The sequence below is a fragment of the Miniopterus natalensis genome, chromosome 16 (genome assembly GCF_054644295.1).
Source record: "Miniopterus natalensis isolate mMinNat1 chromosome 16, mMinNat1.hap1, whole genome shotgun sequence".
Classification (NCBI taxonomy): Eukaryota; Metazoa; Chordata; class Mammalia; order Chiroptera; family Miniopteridae; genus Miniopterus; species Miniopterus natalensis.
The window spans coordinates 24,417,097-24,439,713 of record NC_142096.1 but is presented as its reverse complement, the minus strand read 5'-3'; the positions used below and the strand labels follow the sequence as shown (position 1 = coordinate 24,439,713).

At 33.8% G+C, this 22,617-nt stretch overlaps 1 protein-coding gene across 5 annotated transcripts in view; it reads right to left on the bottom strand.

Moving 5' to 3' along the window:
• Positions 1-22,617, bottom strand: part of CSPP1 (centrosome and spindle pole associated protein 1) — an 87,674-nt gene that overhangs the window by 44,479 nt on the left and 20,578 nt on the right. For 3 of the 5 annotated variants that reach the window (XM_016206438.2, XM_087825417.1, XM_087825415.1), the window contains 10 exons: positions 20,396-20,476; positions 19,252-19,350; positions 17,885-18,324; positions 10,988-11,086; positions 9,807-9,874; positions 5,995-6,088; positions 4,493-4,550; positions 3,520-3,728; positions 1,398-1,519; positions 955-1,033 (listed from right to left, as the gene is read on the bottom strand). In XM_016206438.2, coding sequence (XP_016061924.2) covers positions 955-1,033; positions 1,398-1,519; positions 3,520-3,728; positions 4,493-4,550; positions 5,995-6,088; positions 9,807-9,874; positions 10,988-11,086; positions 17,885-18,324; positions 19,252-19,350; positions 20,396-20,476 — 1,349 coding nt within the window. The remainder of the gene's footprint in view (positions 1-954; positions 1,034-1,397; positions 1,520-3,519; positions 3,729-4,492; positions 4,551-5,994; positions 6,089-9,806; positions 9,875-10,987; positions 11,087-17,884; positions 18,325-19,251; positions 19,351-20,395; positions 20,477-22,617) is intronic. The other 2 variants (XM_087825416.1, XM_087825418.1) reach the window with 2 other exon arrangements.

Below are 22,617 nucleotides of genomic sequence, written 5' to 3'. Positions count from 1 at the left end.
ATTGACAATATCTTTAGTCATCTTCTGAATTCTTTCTAGAGTTCCTTTGAAAGTAATGGATGAGTGGAAAAAGAAAATGTGTTATATCCATACAACAGGATATTATTTAGCCTTTAAAAAGAAGAAACTCATGGTAAATGCAGTATTCATATTCTCCCCCAACCCCATCAAAATTATAACTCAACTACAGAATCACCATCATTCAGACCACCTGAAATCTAGGTGAAAAGAAGTTTTACAACTAAGGATATAAAGTAGCAGCCACATTAAGATTGGTAGGAGGGGCAGAGAAGTGGAATAGGCTGGCCCCATACCCTAACATAATAGATAAAAATCAGGAGGGATGTCTCAGCTCTGGAGGTCCCCCCTAAGGAGTGAAGGGTCCCAGCCCCACACTAGGCCCCCCAATCCAGGATTCCACTACTGGGAACAGAAGTCCCCATAACTTCTGGCTGTAAAAACTAGCAGGGATTGTGGCTGAGACAGAGGGCCCACACAAAGATACATCATAATTCAAATGCTAAAGGTTAATCTTAAAAGTAGGTTATAGAACAACATATACATTTTGGCGTGTGTTATGTGTATATTTTTGCCAGTTTGTGTGTGTACATAAAAAGACTTCCTGAATGCATATTTAGATATGTCTATCTCTGGATAAATGAGATTTTCGGTGATTTCGATTTTTTGCAGATGTTTGTTTGTACTCTTATTTACCAATAATTTGCATGCATGACTTTTCTAATGAGAGAAGATGAGGTTATTCTTAATTTTTAAAATGTGCTTTCTATAAAACACTGACTTGCAAGCAATACTTTGAACATACTGGTTAGGTAATAATTGGAAATTAAAGTAAGTTTTATCTGTTCTGAAGAAAAAAAGAATGAGTTGAATAATACAGGTTCTATGGAAAACAAATTAATCCTGAAAGAAATTATCATTTCGACAATGACTTACGCAATGGGCTGTGCTGGCCGATGGGTGACAGGAGCACTAACATGAGCTGCAGGCTGCATTCCCATCATTCCTGAACCATCTTTAAAAAACACACACACGTATTTATTCCAGAGTACCCATTTAATAATACTTTATCCCTGAAAGAAAATTCGCTCACTGAAAATGCTACCTAAGGGAAAAAATCTGTATTTCCTTCTGGGTTAGGAGTTAGCAAAAAAAACAATGCAAGAAAACATAACAGAGTTATTTCTGAAATCTAGATAAAAAGGAAATAACTATAAAAAATATTGAGTTTTCAAATAGGACACTTATTAAATCAAATATATATTATATTTGCATTAAGTAAACCTATGCTTTTCTCATTTATATATTTTTGCTTGCACAAAAAAAAGTTTCCCTGACTGAACCAGTGGGAAAAAATGTTTATACTATAGATAACTTACAATAAGCAAGACTAGGATCCATAGTATTCCTGGCTCCATAAAAATAGTATGCATCATCATAAGGAGTTCGATAGTTAGTAGCTAAAGGCGGTAGAAGGGGAGGTGGAGGCAGAGGTGCAATCCTATATCAAAAGAAAATTGAAAAATTTTTCTCATATTTCATTGTAATTTTTTTAAAATCAAGGTATTCTTTTGCAAAACTGTTACTGAAAATCTGACTGCTGCTTTGGAAAAAGCTACAATACTTAAGACAAAAACTTCAGATTTTATTCAATCGATCAATATCTAATTAGTCACTGTATGCCAATATTGAACAAACATGGTCCCTGTCCCTCAGAAACAATACAGAAATAAACAGACAATTACAGCAAGTGTAGTAAATGAAACATACAAGTAGATGAGGGACATGGTGCTATAGGAACGTGGTGCAAGGACATTTAAATCACCTAGGCCACAGGAGGGAAGCATGACGAAGGCTTTCTAGAAAAGGCAATGCTTCAGCCAGGTTGCCGAAGTGAGTGAGTCACAGAGAGGAAGAAAAGGCAAAGAGGTACAAAATGGAATTAAAAATGGTTCCATTTAATACTGGGGAAAGAGGTACATTTTTTAACTAAAAATGTATTGTTCTCTCAAAGGAAGTTAACCATAATGTGAAACAGATACTAGTTATATATCAACAGTGAAGTCTTGACACAATTTTTAGTATTTCACAAAGTTAAAACTTCTACCTCAGCACTTCACTACTGTCTAGGAAATGTTGCTGTATTTCCCCCAAGGCAATTTCCCAATAGTACAAATGGAAAAGGGAAACCCCTTTAGATGAACAGAAAGAGAAAGGGGGAGTCCCAGAACATCTGTACTTTTAAGTTTACCCTAACAAGTTCTCCTTACTGTATACTTCAAATTCTGAAGAGCTAAGAAGGCCTTTACAGGTCTCTTCAGTCACGAATATTTTTCACATTTACTAGTCACTCAGTGTGTCTAACCTTACTATCCTCACTCCATAGATGCATCAGCAAAGCAGTTGAAAAACTGCAATGAAACCTGTCGACATCATTAAACCTTACATTTTTATAGAGATTTCAGATTTAATCCTCACAACAACCCTGTAATTGAAGACAAGGAAAAAATACTACTATTGCACTTTTACCAATGAGAAAATTGAAGTTCAATAAAGGTGTGATCTGCCCAAAATCCATACAGTAAAGCCAACCATTGTAACCCCTCGCCCATAGCTGAGACCATCATTCCATGCTCTGTAATTCCAATCCCACCTAGTTTTTTCAGAACAGAAGCCAGTGGATGAAACAAAACACCTAATAAATACAGTAAAGGCAGTCCTACAACTTGTTAGTATTAAATCAAAGACAAAACCAAGTCCTACTGAAAGAAAGCACAGCCCAGAAAATATCACAGTTAAGAAAGAAAAACACCTGATTAAATACACTACTATAATTAATACATTGATGATAATGATAAGCAAAGAAATAGTTCAAGTCCCCCTAAGAGAAGATAGTATAGTCCGGAAAATATCAATGTCAACAACAGGATTTTCTGTATGTATGTATAGCATGATACCTTTACCAACAGAAATTAAATCTTTTCCATAATACCTAAATTACAAGTTTTATAATCTCAACAGTTTTCATTTCAGGTATTTGAGTTTCATAGTCCATAAGTAATCACAGAGAAAGTTGAATGAAACAGAAGTTAAAGTAATATATATAAAAGCCACATTAGAAACTTTTTCTGTATAAACTGAAGTATTCAATGTTTGCCAAGTGGAATTACAAAACTGAAGAAAATGTATCTTTTATATGTTGAAAGATACTTAAAATATCCAAAAGTATGACCTAAAATTAAATACTAAATGTACTTATGCATACTAAAATGTCTAATGCATCTTTCAACAATATAAAAAAATGTTGTAAGAATTTCCCTTATTTTTATAATAACAGAGAAGTCTAACAATGAAAACATTTCAGGAGAAATTATTTGACAAGTCATTAATTACACAAAAATCTCTAATGCTTAACATTATCTGCTTCAGCAAATCCTTCTATAATTCATAAATTATAATACCTTACCCAATTCCCAAACATAAAACATTTTAAACAAGCACCTGGGAGGCACCATTTCACCAAGGGTGCTGCTGAGTCCACTGTACAGATCTTCACTTTGTGGTGGGATGGAGTGAACTGGTGGGAAGGCTGGCACAGGGGGAGCAGATAAAGGAGGGAGAGGGGTCTGGAAAGCTACTCTGGGTCTTTCAGGTGGGATTCTCTCTTCATAGTGTCTTGGTGCCACACTAAAATGCTTTAGTCTATCAGGCTAAAATAAAGAAAAGAAATCTGTTTGTTATTTATAATCATTAATTTAAAGGTGGAAAGGACCTCTAAAGACCCCCTCTATTCCAGACTGCCAGCAGACACTTAAGTTAGTCACAGAATAACACAATTTTACAGCTAAAAGATTTTGAAGATCTAATCCTTATTTTATAAATGGGGTAACTGAGACTCCCTGAAAGTACACAAACACCTAATGTCTCACCATTAATAAATAATCAAGCAAAGAATAGAGCCAGATATTAATTCTAAATATAAAACTCTATTACACCACAACACTGTGCTGCTTCTCTAGCCAATGACCATTTCTGACATCAAAGTATTCTCCAGTTAGCAAACATTTTCTGTGAAGAGCCAGACAGTAAATATATCAGGCCACACTACTCGACCCAGTCAGTGCCTACAGTCTAGAATTAAAGATTTCAGTTTCTTTGGAAATCACTAGAATGTAAGAAAAGTGATCAAGATACACCCAAGAACAATATTAACATCTATTGTAAATTAAACTGAGATAACTCTCTCATGGAACAGTACAGGTACACAAAGTACAAAGGGCTAATTTGAAACAAACTAAAAAAAAGAATGAATATGTGAAAAAGGATTAATTAGCTTAGCAAAAGAAGCAAATTGAGTTTATTAATGATCAAACTGATCTACTCTTACATTTCCCCCAATATCTGCTATCACCACCTGCTGCCACTTTTGAGTTGACTGAATGATTAAACATTAAAAGATGCCAGGAACCCTTACCGATTTCTCGGGGTCTTGGGCTCCAGAAGCTGCAACACGGAGTTCCAAATCTTTTTCTCTAAACAAATTTAAAGTTTTATATATTAAAAAGTTATAACAAACACTAACAAAATCATAATCATTACTGAAACAAACATATACACAAAGTCCATGCAATAACATCTCCAAATACAAATAATTCATTTAACTGACAATAAAGCCTTAAATAATTATGAAAACTAAACTTTTCTGATTTAAAGTAAACTAGAATTCACATGTAAACTGACTTGAACAAGTATCTCTAAAACAATGCCTGGGCTACTTTAAAGCCTAAGCAGTTTACACAGAGTAAAGTACAGAAGTAAAACAATATCTTTACTCCTTTTAGGGTACATGTATATTTTCAGTTCACACAAAAAGGGTAAAAAATTAAAAATTAATACCATGCTGTCTAATAAGAATTTTTTTAAAAATGTTTACAATGGTGAATATCAGACAGTAGATACTGGCTTCCTCTAAGATAGAAGACAAATGACAAAACTAAAAGCTAATAGGTCTTGCCATGTCCAGTGTGGCTCTGCTGGTTGGGTGTTTGTCCCGTGCACTGAAGGTTGCTGGTTCAATTCCCAGTTAGGGCACATGCCCTGGTTTGGTTGTAGGCTCAATCCCCAGTAGGGGGCGTGCAGGAGGCAGCCACTTGAAATATCACATTGATGTTTGTCTCTCTCCCTCTCCCTTCCTCTCTAAAAATCAATAAAAATCTTTTTTTTTAAAGATAATAGGTCTCGCCTGGCTGGGCGTGGCTCAGTGGTTGAGCATCGACCTAGGATCCAGGCGATCAGGGTTCGATCCCGGCCAGGGCACATGCCCGGGTTGTGGGCTCGATCAGTGACTCTCTCATCATTGATGTTTCTGTCTCTCTCGCTCCCTCTCCTTTCCTCTCTCTGAGATCAGTAAAGATATATTAAAAAAAAAAAAAAAGATAATAGGTCTCAAGTTCTCTAGAACCAAGATATCTATTCCTAATTTTAAAGTGTAATTAATATTTCACCAGTGTTTCTACAAGAAAAATTACAAACACTGAAACTTGTATACAATATAAATATTCAACTATGATTATTTTTATACTGCACATATATATGCACCGTTTTACACTGTTAGAAGATAAAATATTTTTATTTCATATTTCTTACTATATATGGGATAATATAAGTGGGTATGAAGATAGCATTAAATGCTACCCTAAATCAGTAATTGAAGAAATTAATTCAGGTATGTAAAAGGCCTGTTCAAGTATACTATATACATAGTCTCATTAGTTACCTATGACAAAGAAACACAGAGCATTTATTACCCTGCTGATTTACAATGTACAGACTGAAATTGAAGCGATTTACAAACACAAAAGCACATTAGTTTGAAAAATATCCTCTTGTTTTACTATGTAATAGTTATCATCATGTCATTTACACAAATGGATTTTAAATTCAAACCATCCCTTTTAAATGCAAACCTTTCATTACCGTCTCTTGTTCTTCTGTTGTTCAGCCATTTGTTCCAGCAATTCTAGTCTATACTTTTCTTTCTTTCTCTGAATACGTTCTCGATCTTCACCTCCTAGAAAGTGGTAAGAAAAAAATGCAGTCTTAACTCTTGAGCTCATATGCAACTAGAAACTCTACTTTTTAAAAAAAAATCTCCATTTTTAATTACTGGATCAAAGAGTAATTGCTGCAAAAGCAGGAAATATAGAAAGTAAAATCATATTTATCATAGAAAGTTCTCATACAGTCAACAATTAACTTCATAATGAATACCTAACATGTATCAAAGACACATTAATCCTTCTATTAAAAAACCTTCTTAAATAAGAGAATAGTCGAATCCCCATCCTCATTTTTCCAATAATTGGGATAATAACTCCACTAATATTTCCCACAAGCCCCTTAAATTTAACAAGTATGTCTAAGCTGAACACCTCAAAAGAAACTGCACCTCTTTGTTTTCTGTTAATACCCTGAAAATCGAACCTCAAACCTCACTGTAACTTTGCTCATCCTCTCATTTACTCCATGTGTGGACCCTCTTTCCTATTCTCATGGCCATTAACTTTGGATAGAACCTCTCCACATTTCACCTGGATTGCAGCAATAACCACCTAACCAGTCTCCTGAACTCCCCCTCTCCCTGCTTCGGTCCATCCAGCACACTTATGTAAGACCAACTATCTTAACATACAACACTAATCACACTGGCATCCTTCTCAAAAAACATCAATCATAACCTCAATTCCACAGAAAAAAACTATAAACCTCATCCTGATATCACTTATGTGAAAATCCAGTTGTGCAAACATGTTGGATGTCCACCAAAGATTATTGCTGCATATGTCAATGACACAAAATCGCCTCTTAATTAAGATGCATGACTGGAGCACTAGAAAAATCACAGGACATCAAAAATGTAACTGAACCAGCAAGTCCTCTACTACGTTAATTATTAGCCTCCCAATTAATAATTAAGTGGACATACAGCTTCTAAGTCTGTCCATTAAGCACAGATGTCAGAAACAGTAGAACTCCCACTGGAGGAATGTAAGTTACATTAAGGTCAATAATAATGCTTTATAATTATATATCCATTCTGCTTCTGATCATGAGAGACAAGCACAGAACTTAACCTCCCCAAAAAAGTAATAAAACTAGGCAAAATATATGACACTGGACACCAGGAAGCACAGGACTGGTAATACTTGAGGGAAGAAAAATAAATGAGGTGAGCCCTGTAAGCACCCCCATTTCTGCCTGAATGCAAGTTCCAGACTGCAGGTACAGGGAGGCAGAACCCAAACCAAGCTGGAAACTGAGCTGAACTGAGCAGATAAAGATCAAAATTCAGGAAAGCTAACATAGCTGGAAGTTTAGGGAAAAGATCCAAAATAAAGCATAAAAAGAGCTTCAGAAATCCAGAGGGAACTTCCAACTTTCTGTGCACTAGTTTGTGCATGCACAGAGTGAAATTCCATTCGGCTGGGCAAAAAAACCATGGAGAACACATTAACTAAACAATTCTCAGACCTCAAAGTGGAGAGAAACTCAAGCTCTAGCCAGGTAGAGTCGAGTCCTTGGGGATCCCCTAGGTCTTCAGGGAAGAGACCAGAAAGGTGACTCTGTAGTAGTAAGGCTAAACTACCCATGGAAGGAAGGCTACTCTAAATGGCCCCAACTAAACTTAAAATAAGGCCTCAAAAAGACTGGTCAAGTAACAGAAAAATGTGACTGTGGCAGGCAAAATTCTAAGACAGATCCTACATTCTCTGCCTTCTGGTGAAGACTCCCTGTATAAACCATTCCCCTTAAGTACGGGCATGACTTCCTTCCAGCCAACAGTATATGGCAAAGGTGAAAGGAATTTGCAGATATAATTAAGGTACCAAATCAATTCTGAATTTATCAAAAGAGACATTATCTTGGATCTAATCAGGTAAAAGCCCTCCCTGAGTTTAGAAAGTCTCCTTGCTTGCATGATAAAATGAGCAGCCAGGGTGAGGAAGCCCATGTTGCATGAAACAGTGGTCAGCCTCTAGGAACTATGGGCGGTCTCCAGCTGACATCCAATAAGAAGTCGGAGCCCTTAGTAATACAGCCACAAGGAAGTGAACTCTGCCAACATTCCGAATGGGCTTGGAACCTGGCTGAAACCTGGTTTACAGCACTGTGAGATCCTGAGCAGAGGACCTAACTAAATTCTTCACATACAGAAATTGTGAGATAATGTGGGATGTTTTGAGTCACTAAATTTGCGTTAATCTGTGCTGTGGCAATACAAAATTAATACAGTGACCCATAACCATTAGAAAAGCTAGTCAACAGAGAAAAGCACACACTGCACATTCTTTCAAGTACACACTAAACATGCACCAAGGTTGACTATATTCTGAACCATTAAAACATTTTTATTAAGAAAATTCAAATTTAAAATTATACAATTTTTTCCCTCAGGCCACAGGGGAATTAAACAAGTAGTCAATAACAAAAAGACAGCAGGAAAACTCCCAAATATTTGGAAAATTTAAAATATACTTCTAAATAACCCATGATTCTGTTGTAAACACCACAATATATTATTTTTGCTCTAAGCAGTCAATTGCCTTAATTTTTTAAATAAAGCAAAAGGCTCTAAATGAAGTCACTGGGGCAAAATTACAGGAAGACAAATTTCAGTTCAATGGAAATGACAATTATTATAATAATCAGAACCACCTAAAAATAGAAAGTACTGCCTCAGAAGAGAGTAAATTCCCTGTGGGTATACACAAATATAACCTGGAGAAAAATATATATGTGTGTGTATATATATCCATATCCATGACATAAACCGCTGGATTAAATGACTTGAATGGTTTATTTCAAGCATCAGTTTATTATCTCACTGAATATTCATCCATAATTACTAGATTGCATTAATGATAAGTTCATGACATTCATTTTTAAAATTTCCATTTATTGATAAAACTATTTGTCAGTGGGCTCTCAACACAAAAAGCCTGTTCTCCAATTTTATCATGTTTATCAAAATACATCATAAGAATAAAGCTTTCTGATCTATTGACAGTAAAATTGGTCAATTCTCAAAAACATTACGCTAGAATAAAATTCTAGGTGCTGTGCAATTTTTTCTCACAATAGCCATTTCAAAGAAACAAAGGTCTGAGAATATCATGCAATTACATATTTCTAAGCCAAGATTTAAATTGCTGATGGGCCCAGCTGGTGTGGCTCAGCAGTTGAGCATCAACCTATGATCAAGGAGATCGAGGTTCAATTCCAGGTCAGGGCACATGCCCAGATTGCGAGCTCAATGCCCGGCTGGGGGCATGCAGGAGGCAGATCAATAACTTCCTCTCATCACTGATGTTTCTCTCTCTCTCTCTTCCTCTCCCTTCCTCTCAGAAATCAATAAAAATATATTTTAAAAAAATAATAAAAATAAATTACTGATGGTTTTCAGGTGAATGAACCTAAACTGTTAATCCTATTTTCTCATATACTTCACTAAAACCAAATTCAAGATATTTTTCTAATAATTTTTACACTAAGAATAGAGTTCTTTTCTATTTAAAATTACACACAGGAAATAAGGCTCACTTTATCGTGACAAGTTATGTTACTATGCATTTCATTTCTATAAAGAGAAAGCATGGATTATGACCATGATTGGACCAAAACACCTCAAAAACTACATGGAAAGAAAATGGGAAAGGGTGTTTATCAAAAAATAAAAAGACCTTTGATGAAACACTCTACATGTCTAATCAACTGAAGTTTGCACATACCAAAGAGCATCCCTGCAAAAGGACTACAGATCTCTCGGGTAGATTTGGATGCTTCATTGTCTCGAGCACTAAAACAAAAACAAAAAGAATTAAAACTCAAATAATCTTCAGGAAACAAAAAGTAGAGTAAAATGTAGGTATGAGTTACTGGCCTTTTAAAATACTGCAGATACTGTAATAGTTACATATTCTTAAAGTAAGAGAAAAATCAAGGCATTTTATATCTTTAAATAGTGGGACCCCAATGTATTCAGGGTCCTTTTTCTTCAGCCTTCTTCACTGGCTCTATAGATTCCCAATAAAACATTTTTTTAATTAAGAAGAATTACCCCAGTAAAGAAAATGAATATAAGTACACATATATCTTTTTTAAAAAGTGGTGACACCTATACACACACTTGGAAAAGAAGATCATCCCTAAAAGACTCCTTCCGAGAAAGACAAGTCCCTCACAGAACCTTCATTAACTAGACCCAAACAGCAAATTCTCTAATCTCAAGCACTTTTATGAATTACTCTTCAAAGAAAATAGACACTGTTCCTGACACATGACAATATCATCCTCACTATACACTAAAGATTTGGAAGCACTTATTCTTACGTATGATACAAGAAAGCCACTAAAATGATAAACTATAAATAGAAAGAGAAATGAATATAAAATGCATTTAATTTCTTATCTTTTCAAACATGACAGAATTATGTATGAGCATCCGTTTTACAACATAAGCAGAAAAGTTATCTACTCAATAAGCTGAAAATCGAAAACAAAGATTTGAAATGAAAACTCATTGCAAGAACATTTTCAATTTATTTCCAGTTAAGTTCCACTACCCCGATAAAGATATTTTAAATTTATTTTTAGTCCACTGCATTATGTTTATTTCTCCTTTCATTACTTCAAAAATATATACACTTTAAAATGATAGGGACTTACTCAGAAAACCTTGGCACACTTTATAATCAAAATTTGCTCTTCAAAAGAATGCTTTAAAGTACTAACGTTCTTCATTTAACACAACTCTTCCCTCTGAACCTCTTCTTCCCTTTAATTCCTTTCTCACTGATAAGGAAGGCTGTTGAGATACTATCTTCCTACTTTTCAGTAAGCCAGTTTTAACGGGTGCTGTTTCACAGTGTATGTAATGACTGAAGGGCAGAATTTACATTACATACTATACCTTTTATTTCCAGCAGATGAAATTCGTATGTTTGACTGTTCTGTGACATCGTCACCATACTCCACAGAAGGCACATTCCCTCGTCTGTTCCCGTACAGCCTTAAAAACACATTAGCTTATAGAGCTCATTCCACATACAGTGGACCTTCTTATATGTCTTTGGTGTTTTTGCATTTGATGTTGGAAATGTTAAAGGGAACAAAGTGTTATAATGAAGTTTCACTGTACACATTTTAAAATTAATGTGAACAAGATTTGATTCAAGTATGACCTGCTGGTTAATAAGAGACACTAAGAGTTTAGATTTTGTCATCTTTAAAACAGAAGGTCACTATAAATTATTTCAATATAACGTCTAGGAATTTTTAACTTGAAAACAAAGCATATACTATACTTTTTTTTCATTCCTTTATTCAAAGACTACTTATTGCGCACCTACTACATGCCAAGTTCAATTCTAGGTACAGGGTATATAGACATGGCGCTTACCCTCATGAAGATTATAGTCAAATTTCAAAATGACATCATTTTCTTAATCAAAATTCATAAATTCTGGGAATTATTTTGCTGCACATACAAGCATTTGTAACTTAAAAATACAGCAGTATACAAGTCATGCTTTGCTACTGAAAAAAAATACAGCAGTAGACTTACCATTTAATTAAATTAAATATAGCATGCCACACATTTGCTAACAGTATAAATCACATAAAAGAATAAATATTAGCAATAGGTGCATAGAAAACATCATAAACAAACAGACTGATGCCTGGCTAGAAAATGATTAGTTCAGGTTACTGGGTCATAAAACAAAACAAAAATTAGAATGTTTTTTATTTCCTTCTTAATCCTTTTCAGAAAATAATTTTTAAATTTTTCTTTTCCAATTAATCTTTTTTTCCATTTGGCAAACATTGATTTCTTTAGCTTAATTTTTCATACCAGGAAAACATGACTATTTATACCAACATTTATAAGCATCCATGAAAATCACTATTTCCTAAGTCATATTTCTTTACATGGCAGTTAAACTACATTGACTCTCAAGAGGACTATTAGAAAAAAAATATGGCTTTTAAAGTATTGTTCACTATTTTAGGTGAATTTCTTATCACATTAAGAAAAATGGCAATTTTCAGAAGAAAAGGAACTTCTCACTCTCCATAGAGCCAGCATATAAAATTCATTTGTTTCCACCACCCAGGCCATTATCAATACCATCTATGAGGAAAAGACTCTATAGAACTATAACCTTACTAATATATGACGAGGCATGACATAAATGCCTCCAATTTTTTTCCCGTATCTAAAACAACAGAACCCTCCATAGGCTCTTTCAAAAAAGAATTTTGAATTTATTTCCATTTATCAAAACACAGCTGGTTTTATATCTCAAGTCTAGGTGCTTGAATCTCTTTTAAACTGACACATTAGTGTTATTCTCTACTTCTACCACTTAAAGACAACTAAATATAAACTCAAATTCAAATTTGTAATTAACAACGCCAGGCAACCAGGTTTAGTTATACTGGATGTATATAAACACACATGTGCAGAAAAGAGTCAAAAGAGTTAAGAGTTAACAGAGCTGGCCTGAGCCTCCCTGTGTTTAGAAATGTCTATTAGTAGTAAGGCTGGCCCTTGGCTGGCACCTGGGAATATCGATTGAGGGAGGGGCCTCACAATTCTGAGAACTGGTAAGAATGGCTCACTGAATCTAAACTATTTGTACAAACAATATAGTTTACGCTAACATCTGCTTTCCTTCAGAAAGTCTGGAATTTTGGTACAACTAGGAAAAGGGTGCTATTTGACCAGCCCCCAATAAAAACATTGGGCGCTGAGTCTCTAATGAGCTTTCATGGTAGACAACATTTCACCCATGCTGTCACAATTCCATACTGGAAGAATTAAACATGTCCTGTGCTACTTCACTGGGAGAAAATTCTTGGAAGCTTGGCCTAGTTTCCTTTGGACTTTGTCCCATGTGCCTTTTTCCTTTACTGATTTTACTTTATATCTTTTCAACTACAATAAACCATAGCCAGGAATATAACTGTATACATAAAGTCCTGTGAGTCCTCCTTGGGAATCCCAAAAATCTGGAGGTGGCCTTGCAAACACACTGTACAACAGACGAAAGTAAATTTGTTGATGTGGTACAGTGGTGCCTGTATCAATGAAGGTTTTCAGGTATAGAGAAATTTAAAGTTACGAATTTTTAAAAACATCACTTGGGATTAAATCAAAGTTAACCAGAATTGAAGGCTACTTACACATACAAAAATTCTAAAATTTATCAAAAAGCTTGTGGCTTCCTGCATTTTCAGTTAAGTTTGAACTTGCATTTTTAGCTTATCTTTATACAGCTGTACCCTGAGTACCTAAAGCATCTACACAAAAACATGGTTTGTAGGATTTTCAGTACATACAGACATCTTAATAAAGCAAACATCATAAGCACAAAAGGTCATTTTCAAAGTTCACTCCAAATTAAAGAAAGTTAAGAAATGGTTTTATTTATGTATAAGGTCAAAGTCTCTGCTAAATTCTACAGTAAAATCACAAAGATTTCCTAATGAACAGTGCATATGAAAGATAGTTGAAGGTGGGCCCTTTCACTAAAGAAAAAAATTAACAAAATTATAAAAGTCTCCATCTCTGATACCTACAATATAAAGACAAAACTGGAGAAATGTTTAAGAGTCCACAAAAGAGCAGAGATAGGTATTTCACTAAAAAGAGTAAAATAAAATCTTAAGGCATCCTATTCAATTTCCTGAAATAACTGGTGTAATTGTAAGTTACTAATATAAGACCTAAAGCTGTGAAGACAAATTACAGTTTGAAAAATTAGCCACCTCATCATCTATTAAAATATAATTATAATGGAATTTCCTTCATTTATTGACGTTTCTTTTATATTTCTAATAAATTTAACATTTAATCACTCTTAATTGTGCGTTATTTCACTTTAACAGCTTTTATGGTGGTCTTACAATTTATTTTAGAAACCTTTACAAAGGCAAATGAAGTACTCTCTGCAATGGGAACTGGCCAGAGCCAGCACTGGTTTGACCACAGCTCACTCTCTTCAATCCTTTCAACATTGGCAGGGGAATGACAGATGGTGATCTCCAGAAGCAATGAGCTCATGTCTAAGAAGTCTGATTCTAGTCAGAGTGCAGGTGTTCGGTTTAGGTCCAGTTTGTTCCTGAGAAATTCTTTCAGTTTAGCTGTGTTTTTAGAGCCAGTACCAGATTAAAACTACCCCTGTAACCCAGAACTAACTAAATAGTCTATGACTTTATCCACAGGTTCACTTATCACACCTCAATCCATCGGGTTTTGTAAAGGACAGACCTCACAAAAGAAAAAATTTGATTACTTTGACACAGCAAATAAGATCTGCATGAGGGAAAAACTATAAAATAGTTTCACCATCCTACTATCAAAAAAACCCAAAAGTTAAAGATTAAATGGAAAAAGCTTTTTTCTCTGTTTCCTTGAATTAGGTTCAAATTTCAATACCCAAAGAAAGCGGGTATAGGCTGGAGGCCAAGTTTACTCTAAAAATTAACACATTTATCTTATAAAAAAAAGTCTCTTACAGAAAAAAGCAAATTGTTTGAAACCACAGGTATTTTCAGCTAACTTACATGTGAATGAACAACTTCTAAATGAAATAACTTCAAACTTACTTCCTTAATAAACCACAGAATCAAACAAACTACTTCAGAAATAAATTTACAATGTTTTTGTTATCAAGAATAACATTATAAAATAAAATATCATCTGTTGGTCCTATATTGATACAGTTCATAGGGAGGAAAAATCAAATGTCTCAATTAAAAGAAATCACCTAATTCATAATAATGGTTACACCGCCTTGTTTTCGTATCAAGAATTTCTCCAATGTGAATGAATTCTGCTATTCAGGGGTACTCTAGACCACAAAAGTTAAAAGAAAAATATTGAACTATTAATTGTTTTTTTCTCATTGTTTTCAGTTGTTTCCCAATTTTTATATTTACTTTAATTCCATAACATTATTTTTTTAATATCAACCCCATCTTTAAAGTGGGGAAAAATAATTAAAATGTTCCTTCCAAAGATAAATGAAAATTAACTATTATAAGAAAAAATTAATATCAAATAAGTAGCTCGTGTTCTAATAAGCCATTTCTCCTCATTTATGTCTTCATATTAAGCATGCACACTTCTTAGAATGTCCTTCACTAAAAGCCTATGTGGCTATCACAGAGATTCTAATTTCAGATGGAGTGTTAACTCAGAATTTTATTAAACGACATACGATTACAAACTAGCAAATATCAAGTTAAACTGAAGTGCAAACTGCATTATCATATAAAAACTTTTAAAAAAGTTTTGAATGCTAAAAATGTCCTTTACTCATTAACATTGGTTATAAAGGAAAATATAAGATGGTAATACATTAACTTGTATAATTCAAGTTAATAAATAATAAAGACTAGGATGACTATATTTTAAAAGTGCCTATAAATTTCTAAGTATTACAGACACACTACTACATTCAACTTCAGAAAGCCCCTAAAACATATATTTTAATTAAATTGGTAACTATATATAAGTAAATAATATACACACACAGAATGCAACTGTCAAGCAAAGCTAACCACCTTGTTAACTATTAAAACCACTACCAGTGATTAATGATTAGTTCGGAAAAGTAAATCATTTCTGGGCTTTAGCTTTCCTTCCCATATTTAAAGTGGAAAAATGTATCATTAATAAAAACATTATAGTGTATGAAAAAGTTTATAGGATAATTAGAAAAGAACTGAGATAAAAAAATATGTAAATCAAAAGTTACTAAAAATCATAACTAGAATTGATCACATGCTGACTTCTAGAAGAAAACAGAGAAGGGAAACAGAACAAAGGAAAATTAATTTTGTATTTCTCACAATCGGTTATAATTATTTTTTTGTCAAGAACTTCTGGCTAAGTTATAGTATATTAAGAATAAATGGTTAGAGTGAGAGACCAAATGCAGTTACACGTTCCTTTAGTTTCAAAAATTTCACTAACAAGTAAAGTCATTTTCCTGTCACCCACTCTATTAAATAAAACCTACTGAATGATAGATGTGATTTTTCTGTTGCTGGAATAAGAAATCCACAAATCAGAAATAAAGAAATTCAATTTTAACCTCAATTACCATATGTGACAAATCTTACATTTAGAGATATATGCATTAACAAAATGGAAGTAATATATAATAATTTACATTTTGAAGAAATACTCTTAGAAACTTTGAAATGTGTAACAGGAATTATTCTCACTCATTCTCATGTTTAAACTAATCTGAAACTACTACTTGTAGGAGATAATACAGAAAAAGTTCATTTATGAAATACATAATAAGATTAGTGCTCAATTAGGCTGAAATTCATTTGTTAGTTCATGTATAAAATTATCACAGGGTGTAATTACAAACAGATTAAAATATATAAAAAGCAAAGCAACAACCTCATAATAAATTTCTTGAAATCCCAAACTTAAAAGGTATGCATTACATTACACACCAAAGGTAAATAAACACGATAAGGAAAAAAAGTTCTCGTGTACAAAGAAGGCAGCACCAAGAGTCCAAGATTACCTGCAGTTCCCCAGTGGAGATTTTTAGATTAGACTGCCTTTGACTACCTTCTGATATAAACATTTTCAAATATAACACATTATAGGATTTGGAGCTTTTTCTAAAGTACAAACAACTGGATTCAAATCAGAGATAACTATAGTTGGCATTGTAAAATTCTAATCCTTCACTCAAATCAGGGTGAATATTAAAAAGATTGGGTGAGCAGAATATAATAGCTACAGAATAAAGAGAAGACAAAAAACTGTAAAGGCTTTGTATTATTAATAATTAGAATATTGAATATGCAGCATTTCATCTCAGAAAATTTCCTAAAATACTAAAAAAAATAATCTATTTGGACAAATAAATGAAACAGGTCCCTTTACTCCAAATTTAGATTTAACCCTTTCAAGTTAACAAGTCAATGACAAACAGGGGACCCTGCCATATTTCTATCTCCAAATCAAAAGTTAGGTTGAAGTACAGCAAGTTTTAAGTATTAAGACAAATGACTAAACAAAAATAAGAAATTACAAATAGTGTTACAAAAACGATCATCCAAAGAAAGAGAAAAGCATGTGAAAATCTGATCAAAATAAATTAGTACCATTTCACTTAAATAAATGTTCAATAAGTAACTTAAAAACAAAGGAATATATTGATAAAAGGATTTAGAGCATAGAAACATTAAAGGAATAAACTGTATTTCATCTATTTCAAGGTGTCCCTTCTGTCCCACATTCTAATATCTGAAACTAGCCATCAACTTGGTTTTAGGTCAAGGTCTTGCAGAGGAGTTATTGTCCCCTGCCAGTCACCTAGGGACACTGTGAATGTGAGACAACTCTGATTTCTTGCCTCATTTTTTTTGGACTATAATGGCAGCATGAATTTGGACTGCAAACCTGAAATCAGTGCTGGCTGACCATTTAGTTCTCAAGGAAGTTATTTCTTACTCCCTCTACTCAGTGCCAAGTTTGAGGCATGGAAGTTTCTTTTCTGTACATTTCTATGGGAAAGTTTATTTCCCATTAAATTTTACATAAAGGTTGTAGCTTTTCAGTGTTCCAGGTTTATGACAGGATCCTTTTCTCCCCGTCTTGGGTGTTTTCTTTGTTCCCTCAGTGGCACATAAAATAATGGTGTAACTTAAAGCTGACAGCATCTTAGAATTAAATACGTAAATCAAATGAAACTTCTCCCTAATATAATGCTAAGAAGTAACAATAATATTGAGCAAGGAAATAAAATAAAAATGAAGTTGTAAATACCTGTCATTTGTATATACTCTCAAAGGTCTTCTATCATAATCACTTTCATATCTAAACCTCTCGTCCATTTCTTCACTTACTTCAGGATCTTGGTCTGGTCTATAATGCTGTCTGTTCAAGACACGATTCTCATTAAACCTGTCAAGTCTTCTATCAGGAATGTCAACCCTGCTGGCAAACCTTTGATGTTTTTTATTGGAAATGTCCACTTCTTCATTCGTTTTTTTAATGATTCTTCTATTCCTTAATTCAATTTCATCATCTAGTTGTCGGTATCTGTCCTCTTCTAGCCGTCTTTGGTTTAGAAGCTCTTCATACGTCTCTGAAGGAGTTAAGACATCTCTCTTGGGACCCTCTGAATTCTGGCAAGATGTTTGTATTTGTGAAAGTAAATCAGGTTTAACCTGACTAATAGGTTTTTTCTTTCTTTGACTTTTGTGCTGGTCAATTAAAAAAAAAGGAAACAGACCTTAATGAGGTGCTATTTCTTAAAAGGTAATTAAACTCTCAAATGATGCTTAGTCTATTTATCATCTCAAGTCAAGGCTTAATTACCCATAAGAGATACCTTATCTTTAGAGGGGAAAAAGTTCCAAAAATTTATCCTTTAATAACACTTAATAAATATCAAACATACAGGCAATAGTAATATAAAGTGACCACAAAAAGAGAAGATAAAATGCAAATTCCTGTCCCAGGAAATATTAAGCATACTTTGTTTGTTAAATATTGCTTCAAAATATTTCAAATAAAATTCTTTCTTAACACAAATAATATAGAAGGTGGTAAATTTTTTGGCCCTAGTAACATCAACCATCCTTAAATTTGGCAAGTATATGTATATAGCTAGAAATCGTCAATATATTAAAAAAAAAACACTTAAAACTAAATAAGCAAAAATCACTTAAAACCAATCTCTAAAATTAAATCTCCCCCATGAAGTTAAAGTTAAAACATAGGGTAAGTTCTTCAATATGAGATAAAACCATTTGCAAAACTAAGTATTTGTCCTGTTTGGTTCAATTTGGCTTATTTTTTAAAACATTACATTAAAAACCAAGTGAAATGTCTAACATAAAAATATTTCAAGTAGACCTGGCCAGCGTGGCTCACTGGTTGAGCATCGACTCATGATCCAGGAGAATCCCAGTTTGATTCCCCGTCAGGGCACATGCCTGGGTTGCAGGCTTGATCCCCAGTAGGGGGTGTGCAGGAGGCAGTCGATCAATGACTTTCTCATCATTGATGTTTCTATCTCTCTCCCTCTCCCTTCCTCTCTCTGAAATGAATTAAAAATATATATATTTCAAGTAAGTACAAAATATTCATCCGTAGTAGTAAAGATTTACTTTAAAAGCAATACCTACCTCAGTACTCTTTTCTACCTGTCTGAGATTTTCGGTGGATTCTTCCTTTCCCCTGAGATATTGATTGTATTCTTTGTTGCGTTCAAGTTTCAACCTTTCCTTAAAATAGATACCAAAAGGCAATGTTAACTTCAACTTCAGGAAAAAGTGCCTTAATGTTAAATCAGACACACAAATCATAGATCTTGCCCAGAATCAAGTTTTTCTAATAATTTCAAGGACAGCAGTAGTTGCAAGGCCCAGGAAAAGCAGAAGGTTATAGGCCATCAATGCAGTTCCCCTTTCTTGTCATGTTAAAATATGCATCAGGACATGTGTAGGTCCAGATTAACACACGATATCTCTAACAGAAGAAAGCTGGTGTGGTTGTGAAATATCCTTCTACACTCCAGTAGGTGCATAGCTTAGATGACATTTTCCAAGGAGCCATGCCCCGTAAGTCCATGGATTCTAGGTTTTTTATCAACAGCAATCCTAGACAATCAAGGTGCACTATGTCGAAAGTATCATAAATAAACCTTTCCCACTAGAAAATACACAATATTTGTCAGGAAGTCTGTCATTAGCATGTTCTCAAGGAGATCTGACCACGCTGCTTTCCTTCTTTCCTTTTCATAGCTATCTCCTGCTCCATCCCCCAACCCCTCCCAAAAGACCTGCTGCTAACCATTTTAAACATAAAAAGGTTAAATTATCATAGACAGTAAAATATTATAATGTAAATGTTCTGTTGAAACCTCTAAAGAATATGTGCATGTATCTGTGGAGTGATAGAAATAGACATTCAAATCGCCCCACATCCTCATCCTACATAAAAGCTCAGTATACTCTCCCATCTACTCATTTCACGGTGTTACAGAGCATAAACTTTACAGCTCAGAAACCAATGCTGGAAAACGTGAATTCTGAATCTTTAATTGATCAACATATTAAAAAATACATCACATTACATGGTTTACAAGTGTAATGTTCAAAAGAAATTTTAAACAGCACAACTAGAGACTCTACAGGCTTTTAGAAAAATACATATATTCAAGTACAGAAAATGATGTAACCTGTTTGCATTTAAATTAGGAATATGTTCTTTCATGATTTTGATCTTTCATAAAAGTGCTACCCACAATTACTACTCCTATCTACTTACCTTGGCAGATAACCTGTCGCCAATAGGAAGAGAAACTCCCAGAGTAGATGGATCTGTTTCACTCGTGGATAGAAAATTTTTCTGTATATATACACATAAAAAAAAATTAGCTAATTGGCTTTATAAAATGTTTCATGTGCCTTTAAATTCTATATTCTACGCTATTACATTATGCAGAGCAAAAGAATGAAATGGAGATGAAGACAGAAACTACAAATCTATGGAGATCGTATTTTGGAAAAAGAATTTTCTTCCAATCAACAACCACCTGAAGAGGAAAATCAAATCTTAATTTTCATTTGCAATACATACATATCTATTGATTCAAGATGATTTTATAAAGCATGAGAAAAAAGGAAACCTTCTTAATTCATATTCCTCTTCTAAGCACATATTCCTTGTTCTCAATGCCCTATTCTTTGGTTAAGGAAAGCTTAAACTTCCTCACAAATATACTATGCGTGCTGCAATAATGTTATTTTTTCTATAATTACGAGTGGCTATCAACTAAAATGCCAGAAGATATAAACTATGAAAACTGTTTCTTTCTATGTCCCTCCATTTCTATTCAGTAAACTTAGGTAATGCAGTGTAGTAGACAAAGCATTAGACTAGGAGTCAAAAGACCTACGCTCTAGAAGTAGCCCAAACACCTCTCAGTTGTGCAACACTGAGCAAGTGACTTAACCTCCCTGACCCAGACTTTCCTCTGTTAAATAAGAATGGTATTTGCTCTGCCCATACCAAAGCTGGTATTAGGATCAAGGAAGATAAAAAATGCAATATCTCTTTGAATACTATAAAGCAAACACAAGGGATTAGTAAAAAATTTAGTCCCCAACTTTCTAGTGTTGCTGCTTAGTAATATATAATCTGAAATAAGTCATTGAACCCTTCTACCCCAGTTTGTCTGTAAAAGAGGGTGTCATCTATATGAGTAGGTTATGAGTATTAAATAATCAATAGTTATTAACTTTATTTATTCATTAAACAAGCAATTATTAACTAATATTTTTCAGTTACTTTTTTTAGGTGGTTTGGAGACAAAAATAAGCATATGTTCCCTATGTTCAAGAGATTTACAATTCATGTAAACAAATAACTACAATACAATGTACTAACTACTACAACAGAGTTGTATTCAAAACATTATGGAAACAGATTAATACAACTAAATTATTAATAAAGTTTCATTAAATCTAAATTTATGAATAACTTAATTTGTGCTACATAAGCTAATATGAAAGTTGGTAGAACTATAAATTTATTTAAGGGAAATAATATGACTCATAACTAGATCCGAGTCAGTTTAAACTTCTATATACCAAAGCACACTATAAACATAATCATTTAGTAGAGTTATACACGTATAAAAAAAAACATTTGAGTTCCAACCCTGGGAAGAGAAAGACAGAGCGCACCTCACTCCTTCACTGAGCAATTCCCCACTCCTAATTCAGGTCCAGGGTGATGTTTGAAATTTTCCATAAAATGAAAATAATAAACAATAAGGCCAATATACTGAGTGCTGCAAAAAGCTGAGTTTTAGTGACTCACACATTCATTCAATAAATATTGAGTACCTATTATGTCCCAAACTGTTCGATATATTTGAGACTCATGAGTGAAGAGAAGAGACACTCTGCCTTCCTAAAGCTTACACTCAAGCGGGGAAAGTGACGAGAAAGAATAAACACAACGTACATTATGAAGTGGTAAGAACTATGACAAAATAAACATATAAAAAGAACTGGCTATCGGCAGTCAGGTTTCTCGGGAAAGGGATTGGGAAAAACAGAAATCTGAAATTCCCTTTTAGACATGTTCAACATAAGATACTCATTAGATTTCTAAGTGAAATGTCAAATAGGCAGCCAAACAGAAAAATCTGAGGTTTAAGAAAGTGGCGTGGGGCTGAAATTACAAATTTATGGATTCAATTTAACCACCGTTCTTCTGAGAATATGTTCTTCCTGCGTTGTTAGATACTCAAGTGTCTTTTATTCTAAAAACAGAAATGAAGATAGTAGAGATGGCAATTGTTTTAATAGTTCTCATTGACAAAATCTAAAGATCTGATTTTTTAAAAATATTCTTGGTATCTACAAGCGTGGCTTCTGGAAGCCACAAGAAATACAGAAAGAATGGGACTTGGAAAGTGTACATAACCCAGGGGTCTAGGAAGCCACTGCAGCCACCTCCCCATATCCTATGTAATTTTC